The sequence below is a fragment of the Schistocerca cancellata genome, chromosome 4, assembly GCF_023864275.1.
Source record: "Schistocerca cancellata isolate TAMUIC-IGC-003103 chromosome 4, iqSchCanc2.1, whole genome shotgun sequence".
Lineage (NCBI taxonomy): Eukaryota > Metazoa > Arthropoda > Insecta > Orthoptera > Acrididae > Schistocerca > Schistocerca cancellata.
This window is the reverse complement of record NC_064629.1, coordinates 799412825-799436017: the sequence shown is the minus strand read 5'-3', so window position 1 is coordinate 799436017 and position 23193 is coordinate 799412825. Positions and strand designations below refer to the sequence as shown.

General features: G+C 44.0%; 1 protein-coding gene across 1 annotated transcript in view; it reads left to right on the top strand.

Annotated features, from left to right (window-relative positions):
• Positions 1–23193, top strand: part of LOC126184436 (vitellogenin-like) — a 273799-nt gene that overhangs the window by 120295 nt on the left and 130311 nt on the right. Inside the window, exons 10-11 of the mRNA XM_049926828.1 lie at positions 11459–11734; positions 17867–18174. Coding sequence (XP_049782785.1) covers positions 11459–11734; positions 17867–18174 — 584 coding nt within the window. The remainder of the gene's footprint in view (positions 1–11458; positions 11735–17866; positions 18175–23193) is intronic.

Here is a 23193-nt window from a genome sequence, read left to right as displayed (position 1 = left end):
TGACTGCTGACAGACGCATAACAGTGAACGAATTGTCACGCTACGTTGGGATAGGGGAAGGAAGTGTTTGCAGAATACTGAAAGTGTTGGCGTTAAAAAAGGTTTGTGCCAGGTGGGTTCCCAGGATGTTGACAGTGGCCGACAAAGAAACAAGAAAAATGGTATGCAGCGAAATTTTGGAACAGTACGAGAATGGTGGAGACGAATTTCTTGGAAGAATTGTGACAGGTGATGAAACATGGCTCCATCATTTTTCACCAGAGACGAAGAGGCAAGCAATGGTGTGGCATCATGCAAATTCACCCAAGAAAAAAAAATCAAAACCACACCTTCTACTGGAAAAGTTATGGCTACGGTGTTTTTCGATTCCGAAGGACTCTTGCTTGTGGACATCATTCCAAGTGGAACCACCATAAATTCTGATGCATATGTGACGAAACTGAAGAAACTTCAAGCTCGACTGAGTCGTGTTCGACCACATCGGCAAAAGCAGGATGTTTTGCTGTTGCACGACAATGCACGGCCACATGTCAGGCAAAAAACCATGGAAGCGATCACAAAACTCGGATGGACAACACTGAAACACCCGCCTTACAGTCCTGACCTGGCTCCATGTGACTATCATCTCTTTGGGAAACTGAAAAACTCTCTTCGTGGAGCAAGGTTTGAAGATGATGACTCCCTTGTGCACGCTGCCAAACAGTGGCTCCAACAGGTTGGTCCAGAATTTTACCGTGCGGGTATACAGGCGCTGGTTCCAAGATGGCGTAAGGCAGTTGAGAGGGATGGAAATTATGTGGAGAAATGAAAATATTGTTCCTATAGGATGTATCTACACACTGTAAAACTTTCAAACATGTAGAAAAAAGAGGGATCTAAAAAAAAGTGTGCATTTCTTTTGGAGTGACCCTCGTATATCCAAGTTCTATAGAATTAGTTGAGCGCAGCGACTGTATCATAAATTAATCGAATAATTCGTACTGATTCATCTACATTTTACTAAAATTTATTAGTAGCGTGTTGCCATGAATTACAGTTACACGTACATTAATCTTAAGTGTGGTAAGCGTTATTAATTGTATGTGCCAGTGAGGTGATGTGCCAAAATTTAACAATGTACTGAAACATTCGCTTATTTCAGTGTGTACCTTAAGTGGATTGTTTGTTTAAATCATTTAATTGAGGTATTTACCTCCATTTTGCTGGAAATTTATTTGCTTGGCACACGCCATCGCTTAGAACGTTCACATTTAGATGTTTACAGTTTACTCGTAACTGCTGACACAAGTTTGGTTCAAATGGATCTGAGCACTATGGGACTTAACATCTATGGTCATCAGTCCCCTAGAACTTAGAACTACTTAAACCCAACTAACCTAAGGACATCACACAACACCCAGTCATCACGAGGCAGAGAAATGAGACAAGTTTATTTCAGTTGCTGAGACAGTACAAATATCGAAAATATAATCTATTTTGTATGAATATATGAAACATTGTGATCATTTGGTATCTTCACTGCTTGTACTATCTTAGCAATTTGGGGTCTCAGTCTGCTACCACAAAGAACCTCTTGCCCATTGCAAAGTCCCACACGACTGGAAAAAAGCTCAGGCAATATCTTATACAAGAAAGGTAAAAGAAAGTACCCGCAAAATTAAAGACCCATATCCTTAACATCGGTTTGCTGCAGAATTCGTGAATGTATTCTGAGGTCGAATGTAATGAATTTTCTTGAGACGGAAAAGCTTCTGTCCACAAATCAGTATGGATTTAGAAAGCATCGCTCATGCGAAACTCAGCATTCCCTTTTCTCACAGGGTATCCTGTGAGCCATGACTGAAAGGAAACAGCCACATTACATATTCCTAGATTTCCGGAAAGCGTTTAACACGGTGCCCAACTGCAGCCTGTTAACCAAAGTCTAAGCATACGGGGTAGGTTCCCAGACACGTGTGTGGCTCAAAGTTTTCTTATTTAATAGGAGCCAGTATGTTGTCCTCGACGGCAGGTGTTCATCAGAGACAAGGGAATCATCTGGAGGGCCCAGGGAAGTAAGATAGGGCCACTCTTACTTTTTTGGTCTCTAGAAGAGCGTAGCGTTCCAAAGGATTGGAAAAGGGCACAGGTCATCCCCGTTTTCAAGAAGGGAGGTCGCACAAATGTGCAGGACTGTAGACCTATATCTCTAACGTCGATCAGTTGTAGAATTTTGGAACACGTATTAGGTTCGAGTATAATGACTTTTCTGGAGACTAGAAATCTACTCTGTAGGAATCAGCATGGGTTTCGAAAAAGACGATCGTGTGAAACCCAGCTTGCGTTATTCGTCCACGAGACTCAGAGGGCCATAGACACGGGTTCACAGGTAGATGACGTATTTCTTGACTTCCGCAAGGCGTTTGATACAGTTCCCCACATTCGTTTAATGAACAAAGTAAGAGCATATGGGCTATCAGACCAATTGTGTGATTGGATTGAAGAGTTCCTAGATAACAGAACGCAGCATGTCACTCTGAATGGAAAGAAGTCTTCTGAAGTAAGAGTGATTTCAGGTGTGCCGCAGGGGAGTGTCGTAGGACCGTTGTTATTCACAATATACATAAATGACCTTGTGGATAACATCGGAAGTTCACTGAGGCTTTTTGCAGATGATGCTGTGGTATATCGAAGAGTTGTAACAATGGTAAATTGTGCTGAAATGCAGGAGGATCTGCAGCGAATTGACGCATGGTGCAGGGAATGGCAATTGAATCTCAATGTAGACAAGTGTAATGTGCTGCGGATACATAGAAAGAAAGATCCCTTATCATTTACCTACAATATAGCAGGTCAGCAACTGGAAGCAGTTAATTCCATAAATTATCTGGGAGTACGCATTAGGAGTGATTGAAAATGGAATGATCATATAAAGTTATCGTCGGTAAAGCAGATGCCAGACTGAGATTCATTGGAAGAGTCCTAAGGAAATGCAGTCCGAAAACAGAGGAAGTAGGTTACAGTACACTTGTTCGCCCACTGCTTGAATACTACTCACCGGTGTGTGATCCGTACCAGATACGGTTGATAGAGGAGATAGAGAAGATCCAACGGAGAGCAGCGCGCTTCGTTACAGGATCATTTAGTAATCGCGAAAGCGTTACGGAGATGATAGATAAACTCCAGTGGAAGACTCTGCAGGAGAGACGCTCAGTAGCTCGGTACGGGCTTTTGTTGAAGTTTCGAGAACATACCTTCACCGAAGAGTCAAGCAGTATATTGCTCCCTCCTACGTATATCTCGTGAAGAGTCCATGAGGATAAAATCAGAGAGATTAGAGCCCACACAGAGGCATACCGACAATCCTTCTTTCCACGAACAATACGAGACTGGAATAGAAGGGAGAAACGATAGAGGTACTGAAGGTACCCTCCGCCACACGCCGTCAGGTGGCTTGCGGAGTATGGATGCAGATGTAGATGTAGCTGTAGATATACACGTAACGGTCAAGGGGAATAGTAACCTATGGCTGTTTACTGATGACGTGGTGGTGTATGGCAAGGTGTCGTCGATGAGTGCCGGTCGGAACATATAAGGGGACTTAGAAAAAATTTCTATTTACTGTGGTGAATGGCAGCTTGCTCTAAATGTAGCAAAATGCAAGTTAACGCAGATGAATAGGAAAAATATTTCTGTAAAGTTCGAGTACAGCATTGGTGATGTGATGCCTGGCACAGTCATGTCGATTAAATATTTAGGGGTAACGTTACAAAGCGATATAAAATGGTACGAGCACGTGAGGATTGAGCCAGGGAAGGCGAATGGTCGACTTTGGTTTATTGGGAGAATTTTAGGGAAGTGTAGCTCATCTATAAAGAAGACCGCATATAATAAACCCGTGCGACCAACTCTTGAGTACTTCTAGAGTATCTGCGATCCGCAGCAGGTTGGATGAAAGGAAGAAACCGAAGCAATTCAGACGCGAGTCACTAGATATGTTACCGGTAGGTTCGATCAACACAGGAGTGTTATGGAGAAGTTTCATGAACTCAAACGGGAACTCCTGGAGGGCAGAGGAGGTCCTTTTTGCAAAACATTATTGAGATAATTTAGAGAACTGGCATTTGTAGCTGACTGCAAAACCATTTTACTGCAACCAATGCACATTTCGCGTAAGGACCAAGAAGGGCTCGTATAGAATTATGTAAATAGACGGTCGTATCTTTACACTGTCTTTGCGAGTGTAACAGGAAAGCAAATGACTAGTAGTGGTGTCTTGCGGAGTTTGTATGTGGATGCAGAATGGACGTTTCAGTGTTCGTTTGTTTCAGTTCTAACAGTGCATACCCCGAAGGGATATTTCCAGTACCCATTTTTGATTGTAATAACTACTCCCTCAAATCCGTTGTCTCTGTTTTTACGGGCCGTATTGTATCTCGTCATACAGAATTTCCCAACCTTCCATAATTAAGTTTCTTCCAATCCCGTAATATGAATTTTGTATCCCCTCAAGAAATGGCTCAAGCTATCCGTGTTAGAACAGGCAGAGCAGCTAAGCCACAACGTAACTCCGCCAGATGAGGGTGTGCACTTGGTACTGGTCTGGAATACACACCGCCACTAGTTGGGACGAGGTCGTCTGGCAGTTAGCAGGCGAAGCGCTTGTGAGCAGCTCCGATAAACGATGCAGTAACAGAGGGCAAGTCGATAGCATCGAAGGCCGGTGGTCACGTATCGTCACGTCTTGCGTATGATTTACTATTTTCTAACTGTAGTGTCTCTTCCATGGTCTTATTACAATACGTCATATTATACTTATAAGAGAACCACTTGTATGAACATCAAGAGCTCAGATGGAAACCCAGTTCTAAGCAAAGAAGGGAAAGCAGAAAGGTGGAAGGAGTATATAGAAGGTCTACACAAGGGCGATGCACTTGAGGACAATATTATGGAAATGGAAGAGGATGTAGATGAAGGTGAAATGGGAGATACGATACTGCGTGAAGAGTTTGACAGAGCACTGAAAGCCCTGAGTCGAAACAAGGCCCCCGGAGTAGACAACATTCCATTGGAACTACTGACGGCCTTGGGAGAACCAGTCCTGACAAAACTCTACCATCTGGTGAGTAAGATGTATGAAACAGGCGAAATACCCTCAGACTTCAAGAAGAATATAATAATTCCAATACCAAAGAAAGCAGGTGTTGACAGATGTGAAAATTACCTAACAATCAGTTTAATAAGCCACAGCTGCAAAATACTAACACGAATCCTTTACAGACGAATGGAAAAACTAGTAGAAGCCGAACTCGGGGAAGATCATTTTGGATTCCGTAGAAATACTGGAACACGTGAGGCAATACTGACCTTACGACTTATCTTAGAAGAAAGATTAAGGAAAGGCAAACCTACGTTTCTAGCATTTTTAGACTTATAGAAAGCTTTTGACAATGTTGACTGGAATACTCTTTTTCAAATTCTAAAGGTGGCAGGGGTAAAATACAGGGAGCGAAAGGCTATTTACAATTTGTACAGAAACCAGATGGCAGTTATAAGAGTCGAGGGACATGAAAGGGAAGCAGTGGTTGGGAAGGGAGTAAGACAGGGTTGTAGCCTCTCCCCGATGTTATTCAATCTGTATATTGAGCAAGCAGCAAAGGAAACAAAAGAAAAATTCGGGGTAGGTATTAAAATCCATGGAGAAGAAATAAAAACTTTGAGGTTCGCCGATGACATTGTAATTCTGTCAGAGACAGCAAAGGACTTGGAAGAGCAGTTGAACGGAATGGATGGTGTCTTGAAGGGAGGATATAAGATGAACATCAACAAAAGCAAAACGAGGATAATGGAATGTAGTCGAATCAAGTCGGGTGATGCTGAGGGTATTAGATTAGGAAATGAGACACTTAAAGTAGTAAAGGAGTTTTGCTATTTGGGGAGCAAAATAACTGGTGATGGTCGAAGTAGAGAGGATATAAAATGTAGACTGGCAATGGCAAGGAAAGCGTTTATCAAGAAGAGAAATTTGTTAACATGGAGTATAGATTTAAGTGTCAGGAAGTCATTTCTGAAAGTATTTGTATGGAGTGTAGCCTTGTATGGAAGTGAAACATGGACGGTAAATAGTTTGGACAAGAAGAGAATAGAAGCTTTCGAAATGTGGTGCTACAGAAGAATGCTGAAGATTAGATGGGTAGATCACATAACTAATGAGGAAGTATTGAATAGGATTGGGGAGAAGAGAAGTTTGTGGCACAACTTGACCAGAAGAAGGGATCGGTTGGTAGGACATGTTCTGAGGCATCAAGGGATCACCAATTTAGTATTTGAGGGCAGCGTGGAGGGTAAAAATCGTAGGGGGAGACCAAGAGATGAATACACTAAGCAAATTCAGTAGGTTGTAGGTTGCAGTAGATACTGGGAGATGAAGAAGCCTTCACAGGATAGAGTAGCATGGAGAGCTGCATCAAACCAGTCTCAGGACTGAAGACCACAACAACAACATGTTTCTGATTTAGATATTAAAAGAAATTTTTGTCCATGGCCAGATGGGGCCCCGACAGTAGACCCACCAACTAATTCCCTCGAAAGTGCATTTAATTACGTTATGTGGACGAGCACATTTTGGTTTTTGTACACCACTGTGATACTGTGTCTGGGCGTGGGCGTCTTTAAGGCGTTTATAGGACAGTATGACATTCTGAACGTAGGGATCTGCATCGTTCATCGTATTCATGATGTGGACAGCTGTCGTAAGTCTCTGTCAAGGGAAAGTTATTTTGATTTGTCAGGTATTCTCGGTGCGATTGGCTGATAGCGTGCATCTGAGTGTTCTGTGGAGTTGTAGTTTCCGTTTTGTTCACAATATTTCGACGACTGACCCAGCCGTCTCGTTTAGGTGCTGTGAGTTTTGCTGGTCTCCAACCAGACTGTGAACTATTGTTGGTATCGTGACATTATTTACAGCCAAGTTCAATTCCAGATGCCTGTAAAGCTCACTGATGCCCTCTTGTGTTTCAGAACGCGCACTGGTAATCCATAAAACACAGTTTATGTAAACAAAGTGAACAAATAACTAGAAAGTGAGCCAGCTGATTCTGTTTGAATTTCTGGATGTGTCGTCTCACTTCCGGATAGAACAGCAAATGGATAATTATCCTGCAAATTCTTGGTTCTGTAGGCTTGTAGATGATATGTTACAGTGTCACCTAACGTTTGGTAAGCTACTGATTTCCTACGTTTGTGATGGACTACATTTCATTTCTACATCTACATTTATACTCCACAAACCACCAAACGGTGTGTGGCGGAGGGTACTTTACGTGCCACTGTCATTACCTCCCTTTCCTGTTCCACTCGCGTATGGTTCGCGGGAAGAACGACTGCCGGAATGCCTCCGTGCGCGCTCGAATCTCTCTAATTTTACATTCGTGATCTCCTCGGGAGGTATAAGCAGGGGAAAGCAATATATTCGATACCTCATCCAGAAACGCACCCTCTCGAAACCTGGACAGCAAGCTACACCGCGATGCAGAGCGCCTCTCTTGAAGAGTCTGCCACTTGAGTTTGTTAAACATGTCCGTAACGCTATCACGCTTACCAAATAACCCTGTGACGAAACGCGCCGCTCTTCTTTGGATCGTCTCTATCTCCTCGGTCAACCCGACCTGGTACGGATCCCACACTGATGAGCAATACTCAAGTATAGGCCGAACGAGTGTTTTGTTAGCCACCTCCTTTGTTGATGGACTACATTTTCTAAGGACTCTCCCAATGAATCTCAACCTGGCACCCGCTTTACCAGCAATTAATTTTATATGATCATTCCACTTCAAATCGTTCCGTACGCAAACTCCCAAATATTTTACAGAAGTAACTGCTACCAGTGTTTGTTCCGCTATCATATAATCATACAATAAATGATCCTTCTTCCTATGTATTCGCAATACATTATATTTGTCTATGTTAAGGGTTAGTTGCCACTCCCTGCACCAAGTGCCTATCCGCCGTAGATCTTCCTGCATTTCGCTACAATTTTCTAATGCTGCAAGTTCTCTGTATACTACAGCATCATCCGCGAAAAGCCGCATGGAACTTCCGACACTATCTACTAGGTTGTTTGGGGAAGGAGACCAGGCAGCGTGGTCATCGGTCTCATCGGATTAGGGAAGGATGGGGAAGGAAGTCGGCCGTGCCCTTTCAGAGGAAACATCCCGGCATTTGCCTTGAGTGATTTAGGGAAATCACGGAAAACCTAAATCAGGATGGCCTGACGCGGGATTGAACCGTCGTCCTCCCGAATACGAGTCCAGTGTCTAACCACTGGGCCACTTCGCTCGGTATCTACTAGGTCATATATATATTGTGAAAAGCAATGGTCCCATAACACTCCCCTGTGGTACGCCAGAGGTTACTTTAACGTCTGTAGACGTCTCTCCTTTGGGAACAACGTGCTGTGTTCTGTTTGCTAAAAACTCTTCAATCCAGCCACACAGCTGGTCTGATATTCCGTAGGCTCTTACTTTGTTTATCAGGCGGCAGTGCGGAACTGTATCGAACGCCTTCCGGAAGTCAAGGAAAATGGCCTCTACCTGGGAGCCTGTATCTAATATTTTCTGGGTCTCATTAACGAATAAAGCGAGTTGGGTCTCATATGATCGCTGTTTCCGGAATGCATGTTGATTCCTACAGAGTAGATTTTGGGTTTCCAGAGATGACATGATACGCGAGCAAAAAACATATTCTAAAATTCTACAATTGCCCTCACAGTATATATTTTCTTTAATGTCGTTTGTTGTTAGCAATATTAGCTTATTCCCAATAGTTATCAGCTTTCAATCAGTTAATACTAGGCAGAAATCAAATCTACATGTGGAATACACTTCCTTGACTCTTGTGCAGAAAGGAGTGCCGTATTCTGCTGCATCCATTTTCAATAATGTTGTGTACATAGTTCCGCGTAGTCAGCGCATACACAACTTTCCCACTAGAGCGCGCCCCGCTATGCACAACAGCGCAGGCGCAGCGCTCGTCCGTCTCCACACTACGAGATGGTGCTGCCATAGAGACAGACTAAAGTCTGCCTCCGCCGATCCGCGTATTAATATGTAACGCAGCCAATGAGATTGCTGCTACCGTAGATCCTTTTCTCCTGGTGGATCACACTCACGCAGTGATACATGAATGCGCGAGGTTTTATAACGTGTGTACAGACCTCCGATTAGTCAGTCTGCATTTGTCTGCACCAGTCTGTACCAGTCTGCATTAGTCTGTACCAGTCTGCATTAGTCTGTACCAGTCTACATTTGTCTGTACCAGTCTATAGTCAAGTTTCAGTCTGCACCTAATAAGATTACCATATTGCTGTACATAGCCCTGAAGATCACTACTTTTGTCAAGTATCAGAGATATATGTGAGAATCAGATTAACATACCAATACCAAAGGAACTTCAGATTGGCAATTGTAAATAGCATCCAGAACCAAGTTAAGTAATTTTTATGCTTGTTATTATTTTAATAAATGTGTGTGAAAATTAATTAAGTTGTGTTTAAAGTTGGTCACCGTCAATCTGCTACTATAAGCGTGCAAGTGGCATTTCTATCGTCTGACCTAACGGCAGAAGATAAACATGCCACGATTGCTGACACTTGCCTACTTCGTTAGAGCGACAAGTCAAATAATCTGATGGTGTGTGTACTGAAGGTCTTATCGTATGCACACCACAAATAAGCTACCACAAGAACTCAAAAATCTTAGCAGTAGCCCAAACACTTTTAAGTCTAGGCTGAAGAGTTTCCTCATGGCTCACTCCTTCTATTCTGTCGAGGAGCTCCTGGAAGAGCTGAAAAATTAAGCAAATTCCAGTGTTACATTGTTGATTTCTTTATTTAAACTTAGGAATTGTCGCCTGAATATGTTTCTTATATTTCATTTTATCTGTTTCTACTATCGTGTTATAATTTTATGTATTGACTCGTTCCATGACCATGAAGACTTCTCCTTAATTTGGTCCCACGGAACAATAAATAAGCAAATAAATAAGTAAAAACAGATCGATGTCAGAGATATAGGTTGAAACGGTACAGTAGTTTGCGCTCTATAAGCAGCAGGTTTCGCTGCTCGCTCGCACAGGGAAATAGAAACAGAGGCGGCTCCGCAGCCAATTTTATTACACGACGCTGCCGGCCGTGGGTGCAACAGAACCCATGTGGACGGGTGGAAAGAAATGTGTCAGGCTTCATAATACGTATTTATATGTGTCATGTATTATGCATTTCTTGTACGTGAATATGAATCTACTCATGAACTTTCCTAATCCTCCTCACATCTTTCCGTAAAGCGTGGCCAAATCTTTGTTGGGAAGTAGTACTGTAGTATAGTAGTGCCAACCTTACTCCTGGGTAGGGGATCAGAGAGACACCACAGACAGGTAAAAGTCAAAGACTTTCCAGTGTCAGAAGATTTGGGGTGGAGAGGTTGGACTCGGCCAAGTGGTTCGACCACCCCCTCCAACGGCGCCCAGGAAGACCTCCGGGTGCCCGCCATATTCTAGGAGTGTTACAGAAGACATGTAAGTGAGCAGACATGCCCTCAGTGCGTCTGTCTCAATGTTTAAGCATGGAAGAGAGGTATTTGAATATTTGTACTAATTCTTTTATTTCCAGCTTCGGATTGTGTAAGGAAATGAATGTTCTCGTTTAATTTCGGAACTTTGGCCCCCTGTGTTAATGTATCTGGTCCCCAGTTTGCCTGTTATCCTCCTCACGTAGTGGATGTCCTATGTAAAATATTGGGAGGCTTTGGTGGCGTACATTCGGCCAACGCAATTCCGTCTTGCCTGTAGAAAAGTGCGTGCATATTGGTATATAATATTCCCGAGCTATAAGTTGTAAAATTGTAATATCTGTAAACTGGAACAATTGCTGCAACCGCTGTAAAATCGCGTGATAATATTTTTAAAATAAATACGTAATCAATCGTTGTCAATCTTTAACATACCTTAAAAATCTCAAAGAAGTCAAGTTAAAGCAATTGATTTAAAATAAAAGATATAGAATGCAGAGACCCACACATCAGCGTCTGAGCCCTCCAGCCCCTTGCCTAGTACCGTACAGAAAGGGCACGCTCTCTAGGTAGCGCTCTCAAGCTCCCCTCCCCAGTCATCCGTTGCGCAGTTTTTCATTCAGGGCTTGACGACATCGACTTTCATCTGGCGTCCCTAGGCAAGGAGGTTAGACGTTAAACTTTCAAGGTCTATAGTTTTGCGCATCTGCTCGACGACCCTTCCTGAAAACTGGGACTACCTGTGCTCTTTTCCAATCATTTGGAACCTTCCGTCCCTCTAGAGACTTGCGGTACACGGCTGTTAGAAGGGGGGCAAGATGCAGTTGAAATGGAGCAGAGAGTGGAGAACGAAGGGGATGTCCAGGTTCCCTGGGACTGAAATGCGCCAATGGCGTCTTTTGGGGTGTGCGTAGGAGCTGGTCCGCTCGAAGGCGGTGCAGGAGGACGAGCCGCTGAAGGTGTCGGCGGTGCTGGCGTTCTCGCAGCTGGTGCGCGTCGCGTGCGCAGACGAGGCTGCCCGGCGCGCGAGGTTCCCGCCAGAGGCGATGCGCGACGCGTGTTCTCCGGCGCAGGCCGCGCGCTTCCTTCCCTGGCTGGCGCGCCAGGCCCACAGGGAGCCCGCCCTGCGCACTGTCTACTTCGCCGCGCTCGGCAACACCGGCTCCTTCGCAGCCGTGCCCTCGCTCAAGGTAAGCGCGTACTACGTAGGCTAGGTCGTCCTCACGCGGGACGTGTTTCTCAACGTGAAACACGCCGAAAATCGTGCACGCCTTGAATGGGTCTGGTACACCTTTTACGTGATTTGCGATATGAGAGCTCTCAGGGCATTCTGTTACAGTCACTAACTCCAGTGCAATGCGTTTTACCTTTTCATACATGCGAGAAAGCGGCTTGGCACGGAAGTGGTTATTGTGGTACTTGGTAGTTTCAACATTATACAAATACTGCCCTTTTACTGTGTCTCGTAACGGGGGTAGGACTTCAAACGGGCTAACTTGGAGCAGGAGAGGCACCACAGGACGTTTCAATTTCCAGTGTCTATACTTTTACAAATAAATTCATAAAACTTTGTCAGATTGACCAGGAAGGATTCAAAATTCACACTCATAGCAGTGGAAGTTCTAAAACATAACGAAGTAATTTTTTTCACCTGTGAAATTTCATCATTTTTTTCACTTACTGATGGCAGCATTTGTTGCTATAGGTGCACTTTTCTTCATAAGTAAGAGAGATTCTTCGATGAATTTTGCACAGCATACAAACCATACTTAAAGGTGTATGAAACTCTAGAATTTTTCAAATATATTAAAAACTGTGTTAAAAATTGAGGTAATTAACTATAAAATTTGTGTTTTTTCTAAACATGAAGTTTAAAATATAACAGTTCATTTGTTTTTTCATAAATTAAATAAATTCTAGAGTTTCCTACACCTGTGAGTATGGTATGTATGCTGTGCAAAATTCATCTAATAATCTCTCTAGTTTATGAAGAAAAGTGTACCTATAGCAACAAATGCAGCCATTATTAAGTGAAAAAAATGATGAAATTTCGCACGTAAAAAAAATTCATTATTTTAAACATAGCTGCGCAACAGCAACGGTTCCACGTAATTAGATTAAAACCAGCCGACCAGTTGCAAAGGATAAAGTAATCTTTACCTAGGTTTCGATAGATTTAAATCTATCTTCTTCAGAAGGCGGCCTGAGGAAATGAACATCGTAATTTATATGAAAGGTATACACATAAGTCAAGATTAGAGTTTAACATATATTAAGAGAATCTTGTGTTACAAAATATGAGAAGGATTCATTGTACTTACAGTACTGTACTGTACTGTAAGTACAATGAATCCTCCTCATATTTTGTAACACAAGATTCTCTTAATATATGTTAAACTCTAATCTTGACTTATGTGTATACCTTTCATATAAATTACGATGTTCATTTCCTCAGGCCGCCTTCTGAAGAAGATAGATTTAAATCTATCGAAACCTAGGTAAAGATTACTTTATCCTTTGCAACTGGTCGGCTGGTTTTAATCTAATTAAAAAAAATTATTTTGTTATGTTTTCGAACTTCCACTGCAATGGGTTTGAATCCTGAATCCTTCCTGGTGATGCTGACAAAGTTTTATGAATTTATTTGTAAGAGTATAGACACTGGAAATTAATATGTCCTGAGATGCCTCTCCTGCTCCAAGTCGGCCCCTTTGACGTCCTACCCCCCTTAAAACGTACATTTACTGCCTTGTCTTCATGCCAGCCACGTTGTTCTGTCTCTCGTATACACTGTACTGAACTGCAAGGGAATCAGCGAGTAATGTACAAGCAGTTTTGTAATTCAGTAAACTGTGTCCCCTGAAACATTCACGAATTCAAATTCACTCCTGGATGGTGAGTGCTATCATTTCTACATATCAACAACTATTCCATAATATACACTGCTTGGCAACTGCTAATGATCAACTGACACTTGCTAAGGAACAACTGCCAATTGCTACACAACAACTGACAATTGTTACGAAACACCTGACCAAAGATAATAAAAGGAAATGCAGAGGATGGGACACATTAACTGTAGTGAAGACTGGGCATGAATGCTCTGTATACATTCGACAGTTGGTGCAGTACAGTGTTTGACAAAAGTTGTTGTGGAACCGATAAGTGCGACATTCCACGAGGTATGGCAACATGTCTGCAAGACATCATTTGAGTTCTTCCGATCGTGGACGAACATTTGGATGGCTCTAAGTGAGTCAAAGTTTCACTACTGTGGCCATGTAACAGGTGTGGCCAAAAGTGTCATCTCACGATCAAAAAAGGCCAATGAAGGTGGAAATTCTATGGAGAAGCATGCTGGCGATCGTAGATGGACTACCACGCCGCAAGAGGATCAATATGTGGCCCTTGGGGCGAAAAGGAACGGATAGCTCACTGTCAAGCAGATCGCTGCTGTCCTTGCAACCCTGCCAGAATCATTTTGCAACGATTAAACCAGGCTGGTTTTTATGCTGACAAGCTTTTTAAATGCATCCCACTTAAACCACGCCATCTTCGAGAAAGAGTTTTGTTGTAGCGAGCATAATGGTTGGGGTTAGCTATAGTGGTCCAGAGAGATGTTCTCTGACGGATCCCACTTCAGTGTGGCAGATGATTCTAGCCACCAGTTAGTGTGGAGAGAGATGGGAGCACGTTACGCACCACAAAATATTAATGAACCTCATCGATATGGCCTAGGTGCTATGCATGGTGTGGGCACACTTTTGCATATCTTTGCGTGGGGTACCATTTCAGGACAACGGTCTTGCAGAGGGATTATTCTGGACCATATCTATCTGTTTAGCTGTCATGTTGGTCCCGACTTTCTGTTTATGGACGACAGTGCTCCCCCACACAGAACTGCTGAATTGTCAGACACACAGGAAAGTGAAGATACTCAATGTGTGGAATGGCCTGAATACTCACCCGATCTAAAGCTTATAGAGCATGCATGACAGTCTTTGTGGACGTATGTCTAAACCAACATCCTCTTCCCGAACTGTACAGGAACTGAAAACCTCCTTGAGACAGGAGTGGGACAATATCCCCCAAGAACTCCTCAACAGTTTGGTAGCTTTCATGAATAATAGGCGCCAAATGTGCAATAGCGCCTGAGGAGAGCATATTCCTTACTGAAAGTTCGATATCGATCTTTCGTAATGGAAATATGACCTGTGTCAAAAATGAACGTTGTTTATGTCTGTTATCCTGCTTTCCCGTGTGGTGAAGTATGTACCAATTTTCTTCATAAATATACCACTCCTCTATTATGTATGTACTGTTTCATGTCATCCATAATCGATTATTCCTGTCCAACAATACATGTGTTTCTTAGTAGTTGCCAAGCAGTGTAAGTATATTAAATTGATATGAAAACTCAGAAGCATTTAGAAAACATGGAGGCATACCAAAAAGTATTTGCTGAAAGCAGGAATCCAACCTGCAGCATTTCCGTAATACAAAAAACACCAAACAAGAAAAGCCATCCCGTGTCATCTTATTACAATAAAACGTTCCAAAACGACACATTTTCCACAGATCCTCAATGTGCTAAGAGGTTTAAAAGACCAACAGGGTGAACCTGAGTTTCAGCAACATTGCTGTACAGGAATTTTTATGAGTATTGTGGTATAACACTCATGGTCTCTGGTGGTTTGTTAAATAATAATAACATAATTATTATTTATTCAGTGAGTTACCTTCATTTATGTAAAATTCCTACACAACAGTGAAAAAGTTTGAAAATTGTAATCACCAAAATGTACAGCAAATAACGAAGAGCAATGCAAAAACTCTGAGATGCAAAAGTAGTGTGATGTTAGTGCCACCACTGTCGGAACAGCTCAGCATAGCACTGTTCTTTTGCTCTTCACTCGCATTCAGTGAACCCATATGGAAGGCACACATCAGCTAACCATTCATCGGTAAAACTGTCTGTACCACTGCGTATCAGTGTTAACACACAACAAAAACACAGCTGCTAAAACGAGACAAAAATGGGCAGTATTCTATACAAGGGTGAAGACTAAAGTGACAGCTACTGTTGTTATCAACAAGTATCATGATGGAATGGAACCAGTTTATTTCTAAACAAGACACGATGCATACCATCGACACATATCCTGTTCTGTAGTTATTGTCAGTGCACATGAGATACAAATATAAGTGGGTGTAAGAAATCAAACGAAAAGGAGATACTTCATAATGAGACATTGGAAGCTAACAGTCCCTTGTGCCAAAATACTCATAAAATATCCCTGAACAATCTTTGAAATGTGGTCATTGGATTTAGTGTCCACTCTGTATATTCGTAGCTCATAGGCTATACAAGGGATATTTGGAAAGCAAATTCCAGTCGTCCTCGAAATGGAACCCACTGTGAAAATCAAAAATGGTTTATTTGGAACAGTTAGCTGCTACACCTTCCAGCTACGTCTCTACATAACCGCCGCTCCAACTTGGACATTGGTCGTAGTGTTGTACCAACTTTCCAATATCCTCATCACATCTGCGGTCTCTGCCAGTTCTTTACGCTGGTCTATAGCTCATTGTCTGGGGCAAAATGTTGTCTTCATAGCCAGCGATTGATGTGAGGATAGCTGAAACTCAGGGGGAACCAATTATGGGCTGTATTGTGGGTGATCAAACACTTCCCATCGAAAACACTGCAGGAGCATACTCATTGCATCTGCAGAGTGCTGCCAAGAATTGTTACGAAGAAGGGAATGCATGACAGTTACGTTACGTTGGCTGCATGACACCAGGAGAAATCTTTCACCAGGCCTTCATATTTGTTGGGAGCCCTAGTTTTTAGGCACCTTTACGTGTTGCTGTGCAGTCAGGTCTGAAAAGGGCGACGTGATGCGATCAACGGGCATACTAGCCCGCCCGGTTGGCCGTGCGATCTAACGCACCGCTTTCCGGGCGGGAAGGAGCGCCGGTCCCCGGCACGAGTCCGCCTGGCGGAGTTGTGTCGAGGTCCGGTGAACCGGCCAGTCTGTGGATGGATTTTCGGCGGTTTTCCATCTGCCTAGGCGAATGCGGGCTGGTTCCCCTTATTCCGCCTCAGCTACACTATGTGGGCGATTGCTGCGCAAACAAATTCTCCACGTACGCGTTATTGTTGTTGTTGTTGTGGTCTTCACTCCTGAGACTGGTTTGATGCAGCTCTCTATGCTACTTTATCCTGTGCAAGCTTCTTCATCTCCCAGTACTTTCTGCAACCTACATCCTTCTGAATCTGTTTAGAGTATTCATCTCTTGGTCTCCGTCTATGATTTTTACCCTCCACGCTGCCCTCCAATGCTAAATTTGTGATCCCTTGATGCCTCAGAACATGTCCTACCAACCGGTCCCTTCTTCTTGTCAAGTTGTACTACAAACTCCTCTTCTCCCCAATTTTTTTCAATATCTCCTCATTAGTTATGTGATCTACCCATCTAATGTTCAGCATTCTTCTGTAGCACCACATTTCGAAAGCTTCTATTCTCTTCTTGTCCAAACTAGTTATCGTCCATGTTTCACTTCTATACATGGCTACACTCCATACAAATACTTTCAGAAACGACTTCCTGACACTTAAATCAATACTCGATGTTAGCAAATTTCTCTTTTTCAGAAACGCTTTCCTTGCCATTGCCAGTCTACATTTTATATCCCCTCTACTTCGACCATCATCAGTTATTTTGTTCCCCAAATAGCAAAACTCCTTTACTACTTTAAGTGTCTCATTTCCTAATCTAATTCCCTCAGCATCACCCGATTTCATTCGACTATATTCCATTATCCTCGTTTTGCTTTTGTTGATGTTCATCTCATATCCTCCTTTTACACGTACACCACCATTACTCTAGCACGCAAACATAGGGGTTACACTCGTCTGGTGTGAGACGTTCCCTGTGGGGTCCACCAGGGGCCGAACCGTACAATAAGCCCGGGTTCGGTGTGGGGCGGCGGAGGGATGAAGTGGACTGCGATAGTCGTCGTTGGGTTGCGGACCACTGCGGCATGAGACACTGTCGAACACAACCGTGCAAAGCTTCATCGGATTTTCACTTTGGTTTCCATTTCGTGTCCAACTGGAATTTTGTGGGCCACATTCCACTGCACGACGCAAAAATGGGGTGCATTTGATTCTACCTTTCACACTTTGGAATGCACTGCAACATGAAATTCCACCTTGTGACGTCACAAAACTCGTCAGCTCCACGTTCGGTTTCACGTCCCGCGTGAGGAGAAGTGGTGGGAACGAGAGTGGTAAGAGTGAGTGGGGCGGTGGACAGGCGGCGGCGCTGAACGGCTCGCTGGCGGCGCACGAGCGCGCGGCGGCGCTGCTGTCGCTGCGCCAGGTGGCGCTGCGCCGGCCCGAGGCGGTCTCGCAGCTGCTGCTGGTGGTGTTCCGGGACTACGAGCAGCCGCTGCCCGTGCGCCTGGCGGCCGGCACGCTGCTGCTGTTCACGCGGCCCGGGCCCGCGCTCTGGCACCGCATCGCCACCGCCACCTGGTTCGAGCCCAGCCCCGCCGTCGTCGCCTTCGTCTGGACCACTCTCAGCTCGCTCGCCTCGTCCGACGACCCGGTCACCAGAGACATGTAAGTGCCCGACTGGTACCTTCAGTTTTACACGGTTCGTTAACAAATGTGCAGGTCAAAATGACCACAGCATCAAAGAATGCACACTTTCTTGGTCTCTTTTACTGACTTTCTTCAGTTAGCAGCAGAGTGGCAGCATTGCCAAGAAGAACACCTGCACATATGTACTTGCACATCAAAAAGATTTCAGTGTCATCTCTCCAAAAGACGTAGATACTATAGATGATCTACAGGATGTGGGTCTGTGATTTTGGCCTTGTCAAATTTGCCAAGTATATTTCTGTCATTATCATAGGCTAGGATGTAATCTTCCATCGACATATGTCTGACTGCCCCAATATTCTGGGCAAGTTTGGTAACACACAAGCGAGAAGCAACACACTTTTAACATGGATGTCATGTCATTTGGCACCCCTCCCCCACTTTCCAACCCCTCCCCAATACATTAATTGCCATTTCTTGGCCTCTTGGTAGGAGCTTTAACAATAATTCTGAAATACTGAATGTAGAAGTGGGTTGACCCTATGTCCAAATTTTACAGCTTTGCAGCCCAAACACTTGTGTCACTTTGGCCTTAAATCGACTCCACCAATATTCCATCAACAAAGGAGGCTGCAGTACAGTATCTGCACCGCATGACAGTAAAATTGAAGCACCCAGAAGACGTGGTCAGATTCAATGTAACTTTGTCCACATACACACCATGATACTGTACGTAAAATACACTACTGGCCATTAAAATTGCTACACCACGAAGATGACGTGCTACAGATGCGAAATTTAACCGACAGGAAGAAGAGGCCGTCATATGCAAATGATTAGCTTTTCAGAGCATTCACACAAGGTTGGCGCCGGTGGTGACACCTAAAACGTGCTGATATGAGGAAAGTTTCCAACCGATTTCTCATACACAAACAGCAGTTGATCGGCGTTGCCTGGTGAACCGTTGTTGTGATGCCTCGTGTAAGGAGGAGAAATGCGTACCTTCACGTTTCCGACTTTGATAAAGGTCGGATTGTAGTCTATCGCGATTGCGGTTTATCGTATCGCGACATTGCTGCTCACGTTGGTCGAGATCCAATGACTGTTAGCAGAATATGGAATCGGTGGGTTCAGGAGGGTAATACGGAACGCCGTGCTGGATCCCAACGGCCTCGTATCACTAGCGGTCCAGATGACAGCCATATTATCCGCATGGCTGTAACGGATCGTGCAGCCACGTCACGATCCCTCAGTCAACAGATGGGGACATTTGCAAGACAACAATTATCTGCACGAACAGTTCGACGACGTTTGCAGCAGCATGGACTATCAGCTCGGAGACCATGGCTGCGGTTACCCTTGACGCTGCATTACAGACAAGAGCGCCTGCGATGGTGTACTCAACGACGAACCTGGGTGCACGAATTGCAAAACGTCATTTTTTCGGATGAACCCAGGTTATGTTTACAGCATCATGACGGTCGCATCCGTGTTTGGCGACACCGCGGTAAACGCACATTGGAAGCGTGTATTCGTCATCGCCATACTGGCGTATCACACGACGTGATGGTAGGGGGTGGCATTGGTTACACGTCTCGGTCACCTCTTGTTCGCATTGACGGCACTTTGAACAGTGGACGTTACATTTGAGATGTGTTACGACCCGTGGCTCTACCCTTCATTCGATCCCTGCGAAACCCTACATTTGAGCAGGATAATGCACGACCGCATGTTGCAGGTCCTATACGGGCCTTTCTGGATACAGAAAATGTTCGACTGCTGCTCTGTTCAGCACATTCTCTAGGTCTCTCTGAAAACGTCTGGTCAATGATAGCCGAGCAACTGGCTCGTCACAATACGCCAGTCACTACTCTTGATGAACTGTGGTATCGTGATGAAGCTGCATGGGATGCTGTACCTGTACACGCCATCGAAGCTCTGTTTGACTCAATGCCCAGGCGTATCAAAGCCGTTATTATGGCCAGAGGTGGGTGTTCTGAGTACTGGTTTCTCAGAATCTATGCACCCAAATTGCGTGAAAATGTAATCACATGTCAGTTCTAGTATAATACATTTGTCCAATGAATACCCGTTTATCATCTGCATTTCTTCTTGGTGTAGCAATTTTAATGTCCAGTAGTGTATTAGATTTGCAATTTACAGTGGTAGGTGGAACGGCTACCAGAGTGCATCAGGGGTATTCATGTTTAATGTTTTTCCTGGCCTTGTAAAGTATATGTGTGGTGTGAACGGCGTCATATGTTCAATGATTACTGTCAGAGACACAGAAATGTTGTGTAATTGTGTGAGACTGCATGACCAGAGTTCAAAAGGGGTGTCGTGTGTCTCTGCTGGTATAATTGACCAATATCCAGATTTGTGAGGCATTCAGGTGTGCCAGTGGCCTGATGCTGGAGTGCAGGGGAACTTGAGGGCAAGCATACTCGCTGTGAAGGTTTCCGTCGACCACATCTGACCACCACAATGGAAGATCGCTGCATTGTGCACCAAGCACATCGTAACCACTGCAGATCTGTACTTGCCATCTGAAAACATGTAATGGATGCCCTCCAACATTCATTGTCATCTCACACCACTGGTGGAAGACTAGCAGCAGCCGGACTACGAAATTACTGTCCCCGATGCCACTAACACCATAATACGAATGGATGGGTTTTGGTGTGGTGCCGTGACCAGAAAGTGTAGAATGCCGATGAATGATGACATCTTTTATTCAGCAATGACTCGCAATTCTGCACCACGTGAGATGGCAATCATCAGCAAATACGGTGGCAACCTAGGTAGAGGTCTCATTCTTCCAATGTTTTGGAGAGTTACAGTGGTTTTACTACTGGCACCGTGGTGTGGGGAGCCATTGTGTACAACTTCAGGCCACAGCTGCTAATGATTGAGGTTTCTCTGATGGCACAATGGTACATCATGGACATCCTACGTCCCTGTGTTTTACCTCTCAAATGTGTTCAAATGTGTGTGAGTTCTTAAGGGACCAAACTGCAGAGGTCATCGGTCCCTAGACTCACTCACTACTTAAACTAACTTAAACTAACTGATGCTAAGAACAACACACACACCCATGCCCGAGGGAGGACTCGAAACGCCGGTGGGAGGGGTCGCACAGTATTACCTCTAATGTAACGGTATTGTGGTGCCATATTTCAACAGAACAGTGCTGGTCCACACGCGGCACATGTCTCTATGAACTGTCGGCATGATGTTGAGATGGCCCCGTGGAGAACAATTACGCCAGATCTATCTCCAGTAGAACATGTGTGGAATGTCACAGATGTCAACTTTAGTCCAAGTACTAACATCCAGGATATTAAAGAACCAGTTAGTGCAGTTGTGCGCTAGTTTGGCACAGGAGAAGATACAATGGCTTTATGATACCTTCCTCAACTTAATCGCTCCATGCATCCAGGCCAGAGGGGGATACAATGGCGTACTGATAAGTGGGCTCACACCACCCACTTCTCTGTAAATTAGAATGGATTTTGTAGCCCCGTAAACAACATCACATACCCTCTCACCCCATCAAGTTTCATTTAGTTTCTATCTCTTCTACTAGGTGCTTCACTTTTTTTGTTAGGCAGTGTGTAAGAGTTTATATCCTGTAATAACCGAAACATGTGTGTTCCCTTTAGGTAATACAGAACAAGGATTGACAAATCTCAGACAGTCCTCCACCATACAAGCACACACCACAAGAATGTGTCATATATTCAGGAACATGAGACATTCGAATAATGCCGTCATTCAGAATCTGGCGAATTACGATTGTAGCCACAGGTGGAAACGAAACTGGTCAAAAATTCTTTTATTTACCATGCATGACAATTCAAATCTAGTAACACCGATAAATTAGGATCAGCGATTCCTAAACATCAGCAAATCTGAGTATATGTGAGATCTAGGACCTGACTGCTAACATGAAACGCGGACAAAACCCACGCACCAATTAGAACGAGAGACCTGTTTTATAATCAAATTAATTACCCTGATGACGATGTTGGGATTTTACGAAACTGAGAGTGTTGCAGTTGGCCTAGGAGACATCGTAGGTGCACAGAAACAATGGTAACTACCCATTGCAGCATTGCATGAACTGTTGCAGCTGGTACGCATAGTCCACCAGGCTCCCTACTTCCCACAGATCACTGTGTTAGTTTTTTCATCCACTTTAAAGTGTTACCCTTCAAAAGTGTGCTGATACTTTTTGCTTGATGGGACCATATACAGGATGAGTTACCTAACGTTACCGCTGGATATATTTCGTAAACCACATCAAATACTGACGAACCGATTCCACAGACCGAACGTGAGGAGAGGGGCTAGTGTAATTGTTTAATACAAACCATACAAAAATGCACGGAAGTATGTTTTTTAACACAAACCTACTTTTTTAAAATGGAACCACGTTAGTTTTGTTAGCACATCTGAACATATAAACAAATACGTAATCAGTGCCGTTTGTTGCATTGTAAAATGTTAATTACATCCGGAGATATTGTAACCTAAAGTTGACGCTTGAGTACCACTCCTCCGCTGTTCGATCGTGTGTATCGGAGAGCACTGCAACATACATCGTGTTTCTACAGAATGATCTGCCAACGTTGCTCGAAAATGTCCCACTGGAAACGCGTCGACGTATGTGGTATCAGCATGATGGTGCACCTGCACATTCCGCAATTAACACTAGGCTGACCCTTGACAGGATGTTTCATAGGACGTGGAGGACGCATAAATTGGCCAGCCGTTCTCCTGATCTTACACCTCTGGACTTCTTTCTGTGGGGTACGTTAAAGGAGAATGTGTACCGTGATGTGCCTACAACCCCAGAGGATATGAAACAACGTATTGTGGCAGCCTGCGGCGACATTACACCAGATGTACTGCGGCGTGTTCAAATGGTTCAAATGGCTCTGAGCACTATGGGACTCAACTGCTGTGGTCATAAGTCCCCTAGAACTTAGAACTACTTAAACCTAACTAACCTAAGGACAGCACACAACACCCAGC